This window comes from Ochotona curzoniae, unplaced genomic scaffold (genome assembly GCF_017591425.1).
Source record: "Ochotona curzoniae isolate NIBS_2020 unplaced genomic scaffold, NIBS_Ocur_1.0 contig_883, whole genome shotgun sequence".
Taxonomy (NCBI): Eukaryota; Metazoa; Chordata; class Mammalia; order Lagomorpha; family Ochotonidae; genus Ochotona; species Ochotona curzoniae.
This window is the reverse complement of record NW_024466599.1, coordinates 21833962-21854269: the sequence shown is the minus strand read 5'-3', so window position 1 is coordinate 21854269 and position 20308 is coordinate 21833962. Positions and strand designations below refer to the sequence as shown.

Here is a 20308-nt window from a genome sequence, read left to right as displayed (position 1 = left end):
CTGGGACTCCTCCTTGCCTCTCCAGTGAGCTCACCTTCCTGCCTTGTGCACACTGGGTGTGAGCTTTGCTTGGCTAACAAATCAGGGTGCAGACATTAGTCATTGTGTGCCAGCGGCATGCATAACATAGTGCTCAGTACTGTGTCAGTATTCATCCGTTAGATCTGTAAACTGGTCTTAGAGTTTGGTGGAATAGACAGCTGAGGCCCTATCAGTTGAGGGAGAGAGGTTACATCCTGCTTACCCATGGTCTTAGAGGTACTAACTGGAAGAATTCTCCCTATCCTACCCTCGTCCCCTATGCATTTCTCTCTCAGCTTGGTCTATCCCTGTAGGCCCAGATAAGGACTCACTTCCTTACTGATCTGCTCTCTGATGGGCCCAGCTCTTGATGCTCTCCCTGGCCAGAGAACCAGGACCACTGCAGGCTTGTCTTGCTTCCCTGTCCTGTCCCTTCCTTGCTGGCCATGCCTCAACATTTATGCTTATCCCTTCTTAGCCTCTTGGCTTGTATGTGATGGCAACATAATTGTATCCAAATTTTGGGTCTCAAAAATGACATTAATGTCCATAGAGCCAATTCTTCAACAAATATTTGGGGTCTGCGTGTGCCAGGAACTATGCCAATCATAACAGCTGAGGCAGCTGTGCTTGCTATTCTCATGAAGGCTGGGCCTGGCTGGGGTGGCAGATACAGCACCTGGAAAGTTAGACACATCTCCCATGTGGGCTCTGACTTTCCAGGTCCATGAAGGAGGTATGTGGGGTTCTAGGAGAGTGAAAGAAGGGACTGGAGTCATTCTGGAACATTCTTGGAGACCAAATGGAATACCAAGTCTGATATCTGATGGATGAGTAGGAGTTGGTCAAATGAAGGCTAGCCCAGGCAGAGTCCAGCAGGCCACGAGGCCCGATTTGGCACAGAGTCTATCTTGTTTTATACTCAAAAGGGACTCCAGTGTGACTGGAGCAGAGGGAACCAAGAGGGCAGGGAGTGGGGAGTTTGTAGGCCTGGATCAGGCAGGGCATTGAGGCCACAGCATGGAGCAAGGTCATTATTGTAGGTGCAGTGGGAGATCCTAATGGAAGTTGCATGGCACAGATGGCCACAGTTGTCACTTTCAAGAAGTGACTTTGGAAAATGTCTTAGAAAGGCAAGGAGTACAGGTACAGAGTCATGTTGGGTTGTAGAGATGAGGGAGGGGATAGCCAAATAGGACTCCTGTTTTAGAGATGAAACCAATAAGAATCTGGTGATACATTTGTTGTGTGTAGCGTCCAGTTGATCAGGGTGAAGTTGAAGGAGCTAAGAATGAAGGCAAAGACAGTGCAAAGGATGAGTGACCCCTGGCATGAACACCTGTGTGGTTGGCAGGACAGGTGCACCTGTGATGGGCAGGGTTACAGTGGGGACTTGTTCAGGTGTAGTGCTAGGAGACGCCTACATAGACCCATTCAAGTAGGTAAAGATAGAGATCCAGGGGTCGGAAGAGAAATCTGGACTAGCAAAATGTGTTTGTAATCCTCCACCTTTAGAAGGTTTTAGAGCCACAGTGGAGAAGACACAACCTGTAAGTGACTGGGAACAAAGGGGGAGGGTTAAATTGAGGAACAGATCCAGCTTTCAGAACCCAGATAAGAGAGCCTAGTGTGGTAGCTCAACTGGGCTAATCCTCTGCTGTCAAGTGCTGGGATCCCATGTTGGTGCCAGTTTCCGTCCAGGTTGCTCCACTTTCCATCCAGCTCCCTGCTTGTGGCCTGTAAAAGGGATGACCCAAGTCGTGTGGATCCTGCACCCACCAGAAGAAGCTCCTGGCTCTCAGCTCTGGATCAGCTCAGCTCTGGCTGTTGCGGCCACTTGGGGAATGAATCAGCAAATGGAAGATCATTCTCTGTATCTCTCCTTCTCTATAAACTGCCTTTTTGATAAAAATAAGTAAATCTTTAAAAAAGAAAAGAAAAGGAATGGATGAAGAGAGGGGGACATTCAGTGGAGAGGAGGAGCCAGCAAAGGAGATGGGGAAGGTGCTAGAATAAGAGGAGAGGCCCACTGCAAGTGTGGTGAGGTGCAGAAGCACCTAAGCAGGTGTTGCCCACAGGAGCTAGCTGGTGTTTGCTGAGTCTGTCTCAGTGCTGATCCCTAACGGTCTCTGGTGATAGAAGATCCCGTGTCCTCCAACTCCCTTCTAAGTATCTGTTGCCTTCAGATTGCTGTGGGAGCTCAAGAAAGAAATAAATGCATCAGTGTACACATGCCCACTCAAGGGAGGGATTGAGGTGAAGGACAAGTGCAGCTGTTCTTGTTGACTACCCTTGTCTCCCCTCCTGTGGCCAAGGCTATTGATTTGGTCCCAGGGTTAGGCCAGGTGCAAACCTCCTGGGAAATGACAGCCCCTGTTGAGCCAAGGGCCCTCTGGGGAGGCACTTCTGTTTCTCCCCAGGCATCTAGGCCTGAGCTGGTGCCAAAAGGGTCCCCCTTGTCCACTTGTGCTGGGAGCTGCCTCCCCCAGCAGGTGGCTGGAGTCCCTGTCGCTTTCCCTCCTTGAACGGTGTTGACTGCACTGTAATCACACAATTATGTTGCCATTAAAATGTCACATTTGAAAAAATCCGTATAAACAGAGCATTAACAACCTCTTGGAAAATTGTAGTCTTTGCTGCTAATGACCTACTTTTTCTATGCACCCTCCCGCCACCTCCAGTCCCCTAAGGCAGGCTCCAAAGTACAGCTGTGTTTTCTGCCTGGAAGGCTTTAAGGTGCACAGTACTGGGGGAGGTGCTTACGTAGGACTGCTGACTGCCAGGAGGAGGAGCCCAGCATTGAGCCTCTGAGTGAATAAGAGAGTGATACCTCTGCCATGTAGATGCCTGGGAGGGAACTTGGTCCCTAGGAAATGGAAGCGAGCTGAAGGCTGGGCCAACCCCGGTGCCTTTGAACTGTTCATCTTGGCATAAAGAGATGGAATCTAGGACGTAGTGGTCACTCTCATAGCATAATAGCACTGCAAGGGGAGGTGTCCTACAGAGTGGCTGTAGGCCACCAGGGACCTAGGTGGACAGAAGGAGCAACAGGGGTGCCAGGTGGTCCTAACCTCATTTCCCGGGCTGTTGCTCTGCAAAAGCTATTCTGAGGCCAAAATGTCTTGCTCTCTTGGACTCAAATTTTAAAGCACCAGGGAAATGGATGACTTAAAGGAATCTTGTAGTGAGTACTTTTATAAAGTAAAACATAAACCCAAAACAGCTTTGGCAAAGTGATTAATCTCTCTTCCCAGCGCATCTGAATTGCAAATCTGGGTCCCACACAGCCCCGGATTTGATTAAAGCAAGAGCATGCCTAATTCTGCAGAAGCAAAGAGAAGGTTGGTGTGGATGAGAGGAAGTTGAATTAGAGTGTGGGAGACATTTGACCTGTCACTCTCGCGTTTCACATCTCCGGGCCCTGCAGAAGTGATGGTGCCACTGGGCTTTGATGAATCGTGTTGCCATTTGGAAAGTAATTATTGGTACTTCCCAAGGGGGAGAAACATGGTCCTGTGGGTGTCGTTTGTAGAAGCAAGTTCATCATTAATCATTCTGGACAGTGGCCTGACAGGGTTCTGGGTGAGGCCTTGCAATATGTAGAGGTGGCCAGTGTTCAGGACAAGGCCAGTGGGGGTGTCTCAGTTTCTTAGCACATTGCCCTCAGCACTTGGGCAACACCTGCAGCACTAAATCCACCCTTGGCTGAGGCAAGTGTCCCTCTCCTTTCCAGATGGATTCAGCAGGCGTGGATAACTGGATGCTTCGGGAGGCTGCTTTTAGCATTGATAAAATAGCCCCTTCCAGCCAGCAGCCCCCTGAAGTCCCAGGAGAGCAAGTCCTTTCAAAGTCATTCACGCGCTCTGAACCCACACCTCCACGTTCAGTGGCTGACCCAGTTTTGAGAGAGCTGGAGGGTATCTGGATGTCACCTTATTTACAGAGCAGAAAGAAAAAGCGCTAAGCCCTTGCTGCCCACAGTATCTACGGAGGCGTTTAGACAGGGGAACGAATTTCTGCTCTGAGGAGTGTTAGAGGCTTCCAGCTGCTGTTTTCTTGGGGAAATGAGTGGCACGGCTTACTGGACACTTGCCTCTGCAACTCTTTCCAACTGCTGTTCCTGTTAGGGTCTTTTGGCAAGGCGATTAGGGAAAGTGTTTCAGGGATAACCTTGGCAGCAAGTGCAGAATTGAGCGTCTTGTTCAGTGTCCCTCCCACTCCTCCTTCCTTTGTCAGCCCAGTGGGCACTGGGCTGCCATGCAACTGCATGGCAACTCCAAGTCCCTGGCCAGAGCAGGTACAGGCTGGGGATGGGCACCAGAGTCCTCTTGCCTGGAGTAATCCCAGCACCTCCATCTACTTGTGAAGTCAATTTGGCCCAATCACTTTGGTTGTTCGGTACCACCAGCTGCCTCTGTTTCGCTCAGGGGGTTGAAGGAGGGATATTTTTAGGTTAGAGCCTGCAAGCAGAAAATGCTGCCAAGACACCCGATGCTTGTTGTTGATGCTGTGCTGGGTGATTGTACATTCGGTGTGAGGATTTGTCACCTTTGCAAGTTTTCCCACGGTTTCTCACTTCCATTTCTCTCAAGGTCGCTCGCTAGTGCCTGAGAAGAACCTAGAGGGAGACTGGAAGAGGCTGAAAAAAAAACCTGTGATACACATTCCTTGTGATGTAAGCATTTGGACCAATCATTTTGGCCCTTAGTGGCAAAGTCCTCAGGGACATGGAGGAGATCTTTTGGGACCCAAAAGTCCAGAGCAAGAAAAAGGGTGGGAAGTCTGCAGGTGCTCCTGAGAATCCTAGCATCTGTGGCAGGTTTGGGCTTTTGATCCTACCTGAATCTCTCCCTGGGATCATCCAGCATAGCTTCCCTGCTGGTCCCAGCCCCACCTCGCCTTGCACGAGAAGAGAATTGGCAAGAGAGCTCAATTTCTGGGCTTTGAAGTTGATAGTCACTTGTGTATTGTGCTTTTTGCAACTTGCATGGCTGTGTTCACATCTGCATTTGAGAAGGGGCGTTATGTAAGGACGAACGGCAGGGTTCAGGAAGCACTGGTAGGTGCAGGAAGACGATGACCACCTCCTGCACCTGGGTGATAAGGTGAGACATGCTGCAGAGGGTGGATGCATCTGAGTCCCTCTTTGTGCCCCAAGTGGAAGAAGCAAGAAGAAGCCCCAGGTGAACTGGCCCACTGCAAAATGCATTTTCCTTTGTCCCCAAAAGTCACAGTCAGGGCAGCCACGTCAACAATAATCACATGTTACATATGCATTACATTTTGTGAGTGATGTTTCCTGTCTTATTACATTACTGAGATCTGATCTAAGGAGTGACACTGGGTGAGGGTGAGATTGACACTGCCCTTGGAACAGAGCAAGGATGTGCCTAGCAGAACTATGCTCAGGTCTGGCTTTTCAGAAGTCCAGAGGCTGAACTCTCTCTCCTTTGTCTATCTCCTCCCTCATCTCTCTCTCTCTCTCTGTCTCTCTCTCTCTCTCTCACACACACACACATGCTCACACACACACCACCTTTGTAGCTGCCTTTCTGTCCAGGAGAAATGGGGCTGACCTAGGGCTGTAACAACCAAAAGGCGCTTGGTGGAGGAAAGAGGTCCGCAGAGCATGATGTTTGCTGTGATCACTTTCCCATGCGCTGGGTTCTGTCTCCTGTGGCTTTCTCAGCCCTTTCTCTTTTTATTGTTCCATTCCTATCCTAGGGGTCACTCTGTGGCAGCCTGCAACCCCCATTCAATCAGACATGTTTTGCACACAGGTAGGTATTGTGTGTTTTACTCCCCAGTAACTGCCCTCGCTCACATTTCTGTTCCCACTGACCCTACACCTGCTCGTTCGTGACCCCTGTGAGATATTGTGGTTCAGTAGGGCTTCTGGAAAATTACTTTGCCTCCTAGCTATTTCTTGCTAGTAAGTGCTTTGTGATGAGGCCTTAGATATTTCCTGGCTCCTGTAAAGCAAGTGAAGGAAGGAAGCATAGTCTCCACTTGTGAAGGAAGAGTGTTGCTGGCACTAAAAAATACAAATATTTTCTTTTACTGCTGCTATTTCTCTTCATACAAGTGGTTTACAGAGGAATGGGTGTCTGACCTTGAGGCCCCATTTTTATCCTGCCAGAGGTCACTGGATTCTATGGTTGGACCATCCCGGGAAAATTATACTTTCTCTCTCTCTCTCTCTCTCTCTCTCTCTCTCTCTCTCTCTCTCTCTCTCTCCTGTTGCACGCCCTGGAAAGTGACTACAGCATTACCTGCATTGCAGAGTTGAGACTACTAGGGTGACTTGTTTCCAAGATAGCTCAGCTGTGTGAGCACAAACAGCAAGCTCCACTGTCCACCTCTGACCAGCTGGAGGCCACTCTTCCTGAGCTACTTCTGGCTGGCTTCCTCCTCTATTCCGCCCCTCTACTTGGCATGTCTTGTGAGTTGGTTCTTACTTTTACTTCTGGTACAGGCTGTCTCTAATATCAATCCCTGGTTAGGGACCAACCCACCCTCCCATGCTGTTATCTGGTCTACTATAACCCTTTTCTCCTGGGCTCCCTGTGGGTATCAACTTCTTCTCCTTGATTTCCTGCTTTCAGGGTACCAGAATTGGAAGACTTCTTGTGTACAGAGACTTCTTGTATCACAGTGACATGTTTACTGCTCCCATCTTTGAAGTAAGTGATATGGACAGGATCAGCCACTCTTGTGTGCACCTGCAGTTGGGGACTGTTCTCCAGCCAATGAGAAGTAACTTCAGATAGCTGTCCCCTAAAAGGAGCTGCGATGTTTAGTCTTGCATGGTGGAATTTCTAGGGTTCTGATAGGAAAGCACCCAGGCATCTTGGCATGTGCTTCAGGAGTCGGGCCTTGTCCCCAGTTATGCTGACTTCACTTTTGCTGGCAACTCCCTCTCATGCTAATTAGTGAGCAAATGAGTCTCCATATAAGGTCCAAATTGTGTGAGATCTTTTTTTCCCTCCCCTATTTCAGAAACAAAACCGGGCTTCTGTCCATTCAGCTAATCACATTATATTTCACAGTTGGAATTTTCAGGCAATTACAATAATTATTGGAAGTTTTCTTGCTTTGGAAGCTAATCCCAAAGTTGCATTTGCATGCGGTGTACAATTGGGATGGGGTAGCTATTACATAAGGGGGCGATGCGGTAAAGAGAGAATCAGACGTTGGTGTCTCTTCTTACTAGAGATTGAGGAGACCAGAATCAAATGGAGAAACGGACCAGCCATGCAGCAGTCGCCTGGGTCAGGTGTCCAGAGCTGGCCAGCCCTCCAGTGCTCCAAGACATGTAGCAGTGAGAACAATTCTGGTAGATCCAGCTTCTAGGCATCTGACTGTTGAAGAGATGAGTAAACTTATCTCTCCTGAATTATATGCTCCCTCATTTGGTCTGAGAAATAGCCCTTTCCTCCTCTATTATATGTCCATTCGATCTCTCAAACTCTTTAAGAAGTGACTCGCCTATAATTAATACTCACCATTAAACTACAACATTGAGGGAGCAATTGCCTAATTCGGAGGAAAATTTAAATTTATTACTAGCACCCGAGATAAAATGAATACTAAAGAGAAGGAGAGAAAGCCCTACCAAAGATAAATAGAAAGCCAAGTGGGATATTGACTTGATCCTTCTCCAGTACAGGGTAATTTGGCCTCTAAAGTGAGTTAGATCATAATAAATTAAATTTAGATTTCTGCACATCAGTTAAATAACTCCCAAGACAGAACCCCAGTGAGGGGAAGAGGTGATAATACATGAAGGAAATATTAAAATGAAGACCTTATCTAATAATCCATAATTGACGCACTCTCCCTGGGTGAGGGAGAAGGAATTTCTAGTTCTTTTTGTCGTGAGCCCAGGTGGGCCAAGGGCTGGTCTGTCTGTCTTTGAGCTTGTCCTGCATGTGGCAGGGAGGCGTGCTACCAAGAAGTATTCCTTTCCCACCGCTTTCCCAGAGGTAGGACTTCTATTAGCAGTAGCACAGGCACGCGGGATGATGCCCTGTCTCCTTTCTGGGCTGGTCCTTGTGAAAATTAGGTCACATTCAAGCTGGCTGGAAAACAAAAGGGCTTAGATGTGAGCAGATAATTTCATGTAGGTTTTTTTTTTAAGAGTTATTTATTTTATTTGAAAGGCAGAGTTATGGGCCTGGCGCAGTGGCCTAGTCGTTAAAGTCCTCGCCTTGCACAAGCAGGGATCCTATATGGGTGGTGTTTCTAATCCTAGTGGCCGCGCTTTCCCACCCAGCTCCCTGCTTGTGGCCTGAGAAGGCAGTTGACGACAGGACCCCCAAAAAAACCTCTGGGACCCTGCACCCATGTGGAGACCCGGAAGAGGCTCTGGGCTCCTAGCTTTGGATTGGCACATTCCAGCTGTTGTGGCCCATTTAGGGAGTGAATCAGCAGGTGGAAGATCTTTCTCTTTGTCTCCCCCTCTCTGTGTATGTGACTTTGCAATAAAAATAAAATAAATCCTTGAAAAAAAAAAGGAAGAAAGGCAGAGTTATAGGAAGCGAGGGAGTGACAGAGCCAGAGATCTTCCATCCCCTGATTCACTCTCCAAATGGTCACAACAGCTGGGACTGAGCCAGGCTGAAGTCAGGAGCCTGGCACCTATGTGTGGGGCTCCCATTTGATGGTTGGGCATCTTCCACTGCTTTGCCAGGCACATTAGCAGAAAGCTGCATCAGAGTAACTGGGACTCAATTGGTTCCCCAATGCGGGAAGCTAGCATTGCAGGAGACAGCTTAATCTGCTGTATTACAATGCCAGCCTCAACGTGTGTGTGTGTGTGTGTGTGTGTGTGTGTGTGTGTGTGTGTGTGTGCATGTGCACTTGCACGCACACCCTTAACTACCTTCCAGGGAAGGTAAAAGTGGCCCTGGAGATGGAAGGAATGCAAATTTTGAAGTCAAAATTCTGGATTAGTCGAAACAGTAAACTCACTGTTGATGAGATCTTTTTTAATATTTTATTTTCATTGCAAAGTCAGATATACAGAGAAGAGGAGAGTCAGAGAGAAATATCTTCCGTCTGATGATTCACTCCCCACATGACTGCAATGACTGGTACTGAGCCGATCTGAAGCCAGGAGCCAGTAACTTCCTCCAGGTCTCCCGCACGGCTGCAGGGTCCCAAGGTTTTGGGACTGCTTTCCCAGGCCACAAGCAGGGAGCTGGATGGGAAGTGGAGCTGCTGGGATTAGAACCATATGGGATCCTGGCGCATTCAAGGGGAGAGCATTTAGCCACTAGGCCACCGCCAAGCCATGTTGATGAGATCTTAAAGCAGTGCCTTTGCTTCCTTAGGCCAGTTTTCTCATCTGTGAAATGGGAACAACATAACTATACTGCTCACTTCACAGGGATAATAAAATGAGACGTTCAAGCCAAATGCTTTGTAGATTGTGAACGTTCCCCTTTGTTCTGTTTGCTATTAACTTTCAGCCTCCGCACTTTTCATTTCTAAAGGTTTTTATTTTCATAATTTTTCAAACTGGTCTTTTTATTTTGCTTAGCCTTTTTAAAACTAATTTTTATTATGTATCATTAAACGTTTGGCTCTATTCTGCATTTGGGGATTGCTGTGTCTGCTGTGTGTCATCTGCACTGCTTCTTACAGCAACTCTGTCCTTAGGTTTCCAGTGATCTCTTTTGATGAGCCGCATGGGCCTCCTGGGGGCCTTGGCTGGAGAAGCTTTTTCTGTAGTCAGAATTTGCAGTCACTGCTTCTGAGAGGCGGGGCCACAGCTGGACCACCCTGTCACCTTGTTGAGCTTAATTGCAGAGCATTCAGCTTTAGCTTCTCGTCACTGGGGCAGTGAGGGTACAGGTGGCGGCACTGTTTGATTCTCAAGACTTTTCCCTCAGGGCAGCTCTGCTCTTGGCTCATCTTTCAACTACCTCAGCTCTGGAGACAACATCTGCCAGGAAACCCTGGCCTTGCTCCCCTTGTCATGTTGGAGAATTTTTTTGCCCTTCTAGAAAGCCCAGCAATGACTCAAAATCCCACTTGTTGGAACGTAGGTAGCAACTAGTGAAGCATGTAAGTGTGAAGGCTCCCCTACCTCCTGCTGGGTGCAGAAACTTCCAAGTAATGGAAAACAGGAGAGCTCCCAGCAGCACCCGTGGCCGTCATTCTGGAAACAACCCCAGGTGCCCGGGGGTGGGAACTCAGGGTTCCACGGCTGGCTGAACTTGGTCTGCTGGCAAGAGCAGCTGAGACAGACACTTAGCTGTGTGAACTGGAGGGAAGGAAGCCCAGGCAGAGCTTACAATCCCTCACGACAGTGCCCTGGGGAGGGCGGAAGTGCCATCCTGTCCTGATGTCTGTGCCAGGCTCTACCCCCTGTTTTATTTTCTTAGAAGAAAACCCTTCTGCGGAAACGTGATGGGGGTCGGGATAATAGGATTGTCTAAGAAATCCCAGCTGAGTGTTGACCACGGGAATGTGGCAGGTGCCCAGGAAGTGGCGGACATTGCCATAGGCCCAGTGTTGAAGCAGGACAGCTTCTGCACCTGAGGTCTTCCTGTGAAGGTTGGCCTGCATGGCAGACAGCATCTCCCTTCACTCCTCATGCATAGAGGGGCTTCCACAGGCTTTGAGTTCCTTCCTTGAATCTCTGACTTCAGTTGAACTAAAATAGCTCACATTTTCAATGCATGCCTTCTGCTTTCTCATTTTCAGGTCTCATGTGATGGCCCCAAGCATGGGAAGACCTGGGTGACACAACAGTTGTCATCAAATACCTGAAGGATAGGCAAGAGGAATGTTAGATGAGCAGCCATTGGCTGCCAGGGGAAAAGGAAGATAGTATCACGAGACATATTAAGAATACTAAGAAGGAAGCATCTAGAAGCCAGTCTTTTGGAAGGTTGGAATGGTCTGCTTGGGAGCTCGGAGTGCCTGGTTGAACTGGGCAATGTGGTGTTAAGCTAGTTTCCAGCATTGGATGGAGAGGTGAATTAGAGTATCTTTAAATATGATGTTGTGCCAGTTTTTAATTTCTGACCTCTTGTGTCTGCCTAGCATCTTCCCACTCTGCTGTGGAACATGGTCTTTTTGTGCTCTCACTGTGAGCTATACCCTTGCTCCTGGGAGGCTCCACTCAGCAAGGGGAGGGGAAAGTGGATGGGTGGATGGTTTCAAGGCTGTGCAAGCGAGAGTTGAAAGAAGACTCCCACCCCCGCCAGGCGCTGAATAGAGTTGACTGAGGCTTTGATGGGAGCGTGTAGATAACTGGGCCTTTGCAGGTGGCCCAAGAAAATGGTAATGGCTGTGACAAGGCATTGATGAAGCTCTTGGGAACAGGACTCAGGCTGCCTGGGTTCAAATCCCAGCTCCAGCACTTAGGAGCTGGGTAACACTGAGCCTGATATTTGTAATTTTTTTTTCTCCTTCAGCTTCCTCAATTTTGGAAGGATGCTGTGAGTCTCTGTTATTGTGAAGATTCAATGTAAAGGTTTATGATGCATAGAAAGCACCTCCCTAAGCTGCTGCTGCGCTGCTATGGGATGAGCTGGAGAAATTCTATTAAAGATCAGACACACTTCAGGGTAAGGTAGAAGCTTTCCCAAGGGAAAGAGAGAGCTTCTTGGTTTAAAAGGGATAAAAAGGGGGAGACTTAGGACCACAAGACAGAAATAATAGAATACAAGTGGGAAAAGAAGAGAAGGGGGCAAAAAGAGAAATTAGAGACGTATGCAAAAGCCAACGGGAGGGAAGGATGCAGTGTGGCTTCAGAGCCGGATAAGCAGTTGGAACAGGAACCGGAGACAAGGAGCCCAGAAAGGGGGTTTGGGATTTCTCCTGGAAACGAGGTGGGAGGAGAGAAGAGAAGCAGCTTAAGGGACATGATGTTGAGCTTTCACTTTTGATGCCAAAGGATTGAAGCTGCGGGCTTGGTCAGTGGTTTGGCAGACTTAACGAGACGTCTGCCAGTTAAAAGATGATGTCTTGATTTCCTGTGGATGGTGTTGACCTTGCGTTTTGAAATACGGTCCATCTCCACAGCATCAGTGATGGCCAGAAATGAAGCCTGCAGCTTGCCTGGGGAGCTGGGAGACCAAGGTGAGGCCACATAGGAGTGGGCCCGGGTTTAGTGATGGATATTTGAGGGTCCTGGGCATGCATTCTCCTTTCCCAAAGGGAGGGGTGTGAAAGTGAGAGTGATGGGCCCGATACTTGCTTGGACATTGATGTGAGCCAGGAAACAGAATCCAGAGCCTAGTGTCCATGTCCTATCCTGGGGGCCAATATGGGGGTCTGCAGAAGACCAGTGTCTTGCAACTGGAAGGCTAGGCCAGGAAACCCCACCTCCTGCCCTCCCAAGGAACACTGTTTGGGGACTGCAAGGTTGTAGAGCTCAAGAGCCAATTCTACTTCCATCTGGGAGAACCAGGTGAGGTCAGCAGTCTACCAGAAGCCATGGGACCCTCCGTCTTGCCCCCCATTCCACCCCCACTGGCTATGTCTGCAGGACAGTGCAGGCTACTCATCTTCCCTCAGCCTGACTTGGGTTCTCTGTGAGTCCTCCTGGGGCATCTTCTCTGCTGCCCCCTGATCCCCAGCAGAGGCAGTTACCCTGATGGGGTTCTGTCTGTGGTACTGGGAGGATCTTCATGGTGATGAAGGCTGCAGTTCCCTCATTTATTGGCTGGGCCCTGGACAAGCCCTCAACCAAGCAGATCTCCTGCTGCAGGACTGGGACTTGTGAGATCTCCCTAAACAGTTTACATGCAAGGTAGAGTGTAACTGTGGTGATTTGGAACACAGTTTTATGTTGTGCCGGACATCCCTGTGTCATTGTAGAAAGCCCTGCTCCCAGCACAGGCTGCAGCTTGCTGGGTCTTAGAGCAGCAGACTGGGACCAAGCTCTGCAATGCCCTTCTGTCCTGCCAGTGACACCTGCTGCGGACCTGTCACCTGCTGTCTGTGATCAGCTCTCCTGCTCCTCCAGATTCTGGTGCCCAGTACACTGCTTGGGTCCTATCTCTTGGAGGACAGTTCATGCCAGGATGCCCAGCATGTTGCGCTGCCCTGATGGATGAAGACGGCCAGGCTGAACCAACACTGGCCTGCCACCTGCCTGGTCCTTAGTGTCTGGTTGACGTTGCTAGAGAGCAGTTGCATCATGTGCCTCTTCCTTGTATGCATTGTTACAGGGGCTTGTTAGCCTCTCTGCCTGCCTTTGCAGCTGATGGGATAGAATCATCCAACAGGACCCAGTCCAGGCGTCCCTTATCCTCAAGTTGGGATGGGGAGTGTTGAGGTTACTTGCTCACTGATCTCTTGGTAATGGTTCTCTTTCCCTCTATTCCTTCCTTCCTGTGTGGCCAAAGTTCATGTCTCTCTGACCTGCATCCCACAGACCCAGCTGTGTTGTGGAGTCTGCTTTCACTCTTGCTCTCTTTGTCATCTCCCTTCTGGCTCCCCATTCCTGACTAGCCACTCCCTGGACAGACCATGCTCCATGGACCTCCCTTCATGCATTCACTTATGCTTGCAGTGGGGTGTGCAGGCATTTGGTCAAACACTGTCCTGGACACGTGTGCCTATATGAAGAGGATTCTAGGTTTACATTTGGCTGCAGGGTACTCAATCTCCTGTGTTGAGCTGGTCGTTCTCCCTAGTGTGGGTGGGTCCCAATTGGATCCCTTAGAGGTGCAAGTGGGACATAAAATCCAAGCGGGAACTCTCCCTGCCCAACTGCCCTTGAACTGGGACATGGATTCTCTTCTGTCCTCAAACTTGAGCTGAATCATCAGCTCTTCTGAGTGTCTTCATCACGAGCAGAAGCTCTTGGGCTCGGAGGAACTGTCATCCTCTATCACCGCATAAGCCAATTCTCAGTTCTTTGTAATGGATCTCTTCCTGCATAAACTTACGCATACCCAGGCATCCTATTCATTCCATGTTCCTCCCGAGAGCCCTGATTAATTACTGTGTTTTTGCTGGCTTTTCACAGCACTGTGTCCTTTCTCTGTCTCATCTTCAGCAAAGTAAAATCTCTTCTCCTCCTTCAAGATCAATTCATTTGATTCCTTATCCTTGGAGTTGTCCTTCTACCCCCTTCCCCTTGCTGTGTGTCACCACCCTGTCATTGAGCCTGTGTCATGAAACTCATCTTGTCTCTACACCTGCCCCCGTGCAACCTTCCAGCCCCTTTGGAAGCAGAATCTTCTAACTCCATGTCTTCCTGCACCGTTCAGAGTACTGTGAGGTTCACAACTTATTTAGAGTGATTTGAAAATGAGCTAAGGGAACACAGTACTGTGACTCTTCCCACAAGATATGATGCCAGGGCCACACCAGGATGATGTCACACTGCAACTGACAGATGTCAGATTGCAACATGGCATAGGCTGGTGGTTTCATGTCCCACCCCCAACTCCCTCCCGTGTGATCTGTAGCAGCAGCAGTATCACTGGGCATTAATAAAATCAATTATTGGATAAAAATCACTGTTTCCCAGAGCTTCATTTTGTGCTGTTAGTAGGAGAATGCTATTTCAAAAGGAGATAACAGAGAGACAGAAAGAGGGAGAGGGAGAGAACAGTTACCAGATAAGATCACCACTGTGCCTGTGCCTGAGATGAATATATCAGCTGGATCAGCCACTCTGCTGTCTCATGAGCTGAGCACCTGCACTGCTGTCTGCTGCTCCTGCCCTGGGCCTCCCCAGATGCAGCAGGTGCATACAGTTTGGCCATGTTGTGATGGGGTGGGCATCTTTCCACTCTCCTCTTAGCCAGCTGGCTGGAAAAACTTGGGACAATTAGGATCAGTTAACATGAATGAGCATCTCCTACTGAGTGATAGTGCTGGCCCCAGGATAGCAGTTGCCCCACCACCCCAGTTCCAGGTCAAGATCCTATTAGCAAATTCTCTATTGAGATACTGCATCTTTAGATGGACCTGGAAGGCTTGAGCTATTTGGTGCTCAGATCAGGTATCCCCTAGAAGGAAGAGTGTTGATGTCCCTGGGCGCAAACTTGGCCAGGCTGTGAAGCCAAAGCAAACGCTGGCTGGTAGAATGCCTCTGTTGGCCACAGGACTGCTGTGGGCTGGTAGTGGAGCGGGCTCATAGAGGGCAGGGAGCCGTTCTCACAGTCTTCCCATTCCTGTCCCACAGCCTTCTGATGATGACTGGGATGATCCGTGGGACCAATTTGACGAGCGGCTGTACCTGAATGCCAAAAAGTGGCGCATTGGTGACGACCCCTATAAGCTGCATGCCTTCAACCAGCGGGAGAGCGAGCGGATACCTAGCAACCGGGTTGTCCCGGACACTCGCCATCAGAGGTACCTCCTCCCCTCCCTCACTCCCACCTCCACCCTCACCCCTGCCGTCACGATGCAACCATGATTTACAGGCAGGCTCTGTGCCATGCCAAAACCTGCACCAGGAATGGCAGGGGGCAGGCCGGCCACTTGCTGCTAGCTTGACACCATAGGGGTCGTGATGTGACAAATACCCTTCCTGGTGCTGGGAACCTTTCCAAACCTCCTCTGTCCACCTGCGGAGAGGCCTCCTATACCTGCTGCCGTCCCTGGGGTCAGCCTGTGTACACCTGTTCTGAACTCCTGGCACCAAGGCCTGTTTTCTCCTGCCCTGGGCAGATTGCCACAGCTGGGCCCAACTTTCAAAGTGAGGAGGATTGGGCAATCAGACTCTCAGGGAAGTCAGGCTGGGGGTCTCTTTTATGACTCTGGGAGAGGTGCCTCTTGTCAAAGCCCATGTATGTGATGACAGGTGAGAAGCCCAAAGAACTTCCTCACTCACTGTTGCTCCCGCTGCTTGCCTGCCCACCTACCTGCCCACGGGACCTGCTGGGCAGGTCAAATCCACAGAAAGTGGTCAAAATCAGGCCTGAGAGTATGCAGGAAATGCTATTTTCCTGCACGAAGAGTCATAGCAATCCTTATACTTCTTGGTGAGGCCTGAACCAACAGGTCAGCCCAGATCCCGGCTTCTCCAAACCCCAGAGGTGCCCACAACCCATGTGGGCGTGTTTCTTATCTGCTGCAGAAAACTGACTTTGTGGGCACCCCAACCAGCAGATGGGCATACAGGGGTGCGGGGCCAAGGGGCGGTGATCAACTGGACTACATCAGTACTGACTTTGCTTCTGGGCTCTCTGGGTTTGTTTGGGTCCTTGGGTACTCACTTTGTAAGGACCGGGCCTTCTGAAAAGGGCACCAGGCAGTTTTCATGAGTATTGATGGTCTGGAGGTACGTCAGTTGTTGTTATGGGAAGGCTGGCCGGTAGGCAGAGTTTTCCCCTTGAACAGTTTTCCCCATTGCACTTGCATGGGCAGAAATTAGAACAACTGAGAACCCTGGTCTTCTGTAGCACACATCCCCGGGAGGGATGCAGCCAGTCCCTTTTCAGCACCAGCACCCCCAAAGGAGCCCGAGTCCTGAGCTCTGCTCAGTTCTAGTGAGAGAGGTGGATGGGAGACCATGATGGTGCTTCCACGTGAGTCTGTGAATGTAACTTCTCTGGAGGGACCCAGGAGACACTTCTGGTGTCTCTAGGAAGGAGAGGAAGTGTAGGGCAATAGGCTGAGCTGTCCTCAGACAGGTGGTCCCTCCCTTGTCCCTTGCCCAGATGCCAAGGTCCTCCTGACAAAGGGACACCTGGAGGTTGCTGGCACATCTGGGTGAGAGTCCTCAGAGAGAATCTGTGACCCTCTCCTGCCACACACACCTGCAGAAAGGAGGCACCAAGAGGAACCCTGAACTGGCAGGTGCTTGAGGATCCCTGAGCAGGACTGATGTTTTCACCCATGCTCTTCTGCAATCTGAGTGGCAGAAGTGAGTGCTTTGCAAGTGCTGGTTGATGTGATGGTGGTGGTTGATGAACTGAGCTCCATCATCTGCAAGGAGCCCAGGTCCCAGCTCTACACCTAGGCTGGTCGGTTCCATCTGTGAAAGGAAGGTGATCATTGGGTTTGTGGTGAAAAGGCAAGAGAGGTTTTAGGTGGACTGTGGACCTCTTTTGGGAAGACATAAAGGGGGGGAGGGAGAGAGAGAGAGAGAGAGAGAGAGAGAGAGAGAGAGTGTGTGTGTGTGTGTGTGTGTGTGTGTGTGTGTTGTGAGTCTGCCTCAGTGTGCTCCTTAGAGCATTTCAGAGTGTGTGGAGCTTCCTCTAAACCAGAAAGATGAGGGCAGGCCAGGGAATGAGGGTGAGGGCTAGCACATGGGACCAGCTGAGCACCTGGAGGGTACCAGGCTCCCTGCTGGCAGTGCAAGAGGATGTCCTGGGAATCAGATATGTCTGGACCAAGCTTGGTGGTGGGCTGAGCCCTTGCCGGTGTCACTCCGGGCTGATGAGAACTCTAGACGTTACTGTGTGTCTGTCCTCCAAATGGGCCCCACTGGGTGGTGGTATCCTGCTCATAGTGTCTCCCAGCTACAGCCCTTGCTTCTCAGGGAAAGTATGGCTGTGACCTTGTGCTCAAGTCCTGTAGTCCACCTGTTATATTCTGACATCATCCTATTATAATACCTGGGGCCTGAATGCCTGGAGTGGCAGAGACCTGGGGTTCATTTGCGGGCTTTTCCTTTCTCTGCCTTAACCAGCTGAGGCTACTGGGTCACCTGTATCATATAGACCCCAGCAGAATCAGCAGCAGTAGCAGCCTACAGTGTAGGCTGGATCATTTTGGTTGTAGGTGTTAAGTACATTGTAGGATATATAGCAGCATCCCTGGCCTCTGCTTTGAAAGCCCCTCCTCCAAGTTGAGACAACTGAAAGTATCCATTGATGTTGCTCTGTGTCTTCCATGGAACAAAATTACAGTGAGAGATACTCCTGTCACCCTAGCCATGCTTTTGTTTGTTGAAGTTCTCAATAATAGAATGTCAACATGCTTTACCCACCCTTTCACCAGCAATAGGAGGGGGCCAGCCTTGCCAGTAAGTCGAGTGAAACAGAGGTGAATGCTGCTAGGGATTCAAGACAGACTCTGGGATCAGCCTGCCCTGGGTCCAATCCTGGCTGGGCTGCTGAGCAGCATCTTTGTAGCTCAATTTTCTCCTTTGAAAAAGTAGGGCTAAAAATAACCATGATCCTACCTAATAGGGACTAAATAGAATTTACACATGGCAGTGTGACAGTTAGCTTTTCATTGCTTTCTCTAAGATTCCTCAAAGGAGCAACTTAGGATAGAAGGTTTCTTTTGGCCAATGGTCTGCAGATTCACAGTCCGGGACTGGCAGCTCTGTTAGCTTGGGGTCCAGAGGAGACTGGCACTGGTAGAGCTGGTATGGAGTAACAATTGTGTGATGAACCAGAAAGTTGAGAAAGGAAGAGTTTTCAAAAACTGCCTTCCCAGGGCAAGTCCTCAATAAACTAAGGGGCTTCCCCTCTGCCCTCCATCCCAGTACCATAACTAGGTCAAGTTTGCACCCTTGTTCCTCTGATATTAATTCATTAACATTTAACTTAGGGCTTTGGATTAACACACCTGCATGAGTTTGGGGAGTATTATATGTAATAGCTATGTATGTACCTGTTCCGTGGTAAGTTTTCAGCTGTGCTGTTGCACGGGGTACGTTCAAGGTGAAACTGCTAGAGGGGAGACAAATGGAGATTTGTACTGGAAAACTGAATATGCCAGGCAGGAGATGCGACCAAGGCCCCAGGGGGAAGGGATTCTGGTGTCCCAATTCCTGGGGAAAGTAATGAAGTGGGCCACTAAGTTGTTAGGCCTGTTTAGGCTGAGGTTCCAAGAGCAGAGGTGAATGCCCAAGTCAAGATCAAGGCCAAAGATGTGGGAGTGAGCAGAATCAAAGTCACGGGAATGTGGAGTGTTAGAAGCATTGGCCTTGGTCGTTCTCAGCTCAGAATTTTTATAAGAAGCATTTGGGGAGCTTTGCTTGAAAAAAAAAATCCCGATACCCAGACTTCTTCTCCCTGAAGTGTCTCTTTGCTAAACTCCTCAAGCGAGTCTAATGAGCAACCAGGACCGAGGACACCGCTCCAAGTAAGTGCTTCTCACACTTACTAGGCAAACAAGCGGATCTTCTGAGGAGCTTGTGACAGACTTGTTCAGCAGGTTTTGGATGGAGCCAGAGGCTCTGCAATTCTAATAAGCTCCTAGGCAGTGCTGATACCACGGCCCCATGCATCATGGTTTGCTCCACAAGATGTTTAGAACAATGATGCTCAGAGTCTAGTTTCCCAAACCAGCAGCCCAGAGGCCTCAGGATTGCCAGGGAACTTGTTAGGAATGCAGATTCCTGGGCCTCAAGCAGAACCACTGCATCAGAAACACTGGGGGTGGAGCCCAGCAGTCCATGTCTCAGCAAATGCATAGGGTTCTGATGCCCCCTCAGATGTGGAAACCTGAGTGTTAGCTGGCCCTTGGTTGACCAGATAAAGTTTGTGGGTTCAAGCTCAGGGTTCAAGCAGAAACTTGTTTCTGAAGTCAGGCCAAACACCTGCCCACATGGTGCAGCCCTCTCCCTGTATGTCCGTCTGTCATGTTGGAACACAGTCCCCTCCTAACCAACTCCCCACCCCAGGTTCCATCCCTCTTTTTCCCAGTGACTTCAATCACAGGATTCCTGTCTTACCATCTTTCTGGCAATCAGCATCACTTACTGATGCTGCTAGTATGCAGCCACTCCCAAACCCAAGGCCACTGATCCACACTAGACTCCTGGCTCTTTTGTGGCACTCAACCTGAATGAGTTAGGATGCCTTTATGTTTCCATCATGCCTTGTAGCTTAGATGCTACCAGTTAAGACAACGTTGTCCTCCAGGGTGAGTAGCTTTTGAACAGCCCATGGCCATGCTTGGTGGGGGAGAGTGTTTTAGTAACTGCTGGTTGAACAAATGAAGGACACTAGCCCTTCATGTAGGCAGGAAAAGAGCAACTTAAAGAAGCCCCCTTCTCTTACCAGTCAGTCATCAGGGGCCCACCATGAGGAATTGGGAGAACGGACTCTGAGTCATAGAAAAGGGGCTTTTTCCTTAGAGTTCTCATTACTGGAAGGAGAAGAATGAAGGCACAGCATGTGGGAGGGGTCTGAGCTTATTAAATTTGCTTCCAATTTTCTCACCATGGTAATTGGATTCTGATTTATAGGATGCATAGGGACAGTATCTAAAACCGAGAACTATTAGCTGGGCATTAGAGCAAGTGCTGCTGCAGAGATGGGGTGGGAGGTGAGCTGCTTCGGAATCTCATGATGCTGCATGATGGGGTGAGGGAGGCAGCAGGGACGGAGGACAAGAGAGAAGGTAG

At 49.6% G+C, this 20308-nt stretch overlaps 1 protein-coding gene across 2 annotated transcripts in view; it reads left to right on the top strand.

Moving 5' to 3' along the window:
* GALNT14 (polypeptide N-acetylgalactosaminyltransferase 14) overlaps positions 1–20308 on the top strand; it is a 195019-nt gene that overhangs the window by 109366 nt on the left and 65345 nt on the right. For both annotated transcript variants that reach the window (XR_005885162.1, XM_040993022.1), the window contains exon 2: positions 15182–15351. Coding sequence is in view for 1 of the 2 variants with exons in the window: in XM_040993022.1 (XP_040848956.1) it covers positions 15182–15351 (170 nt within the window). In the remaining variant the exon portion in view is untranslated. The remainder of the gene's footprint in view (positions 1–15181; positions 15352–20308) is intronic.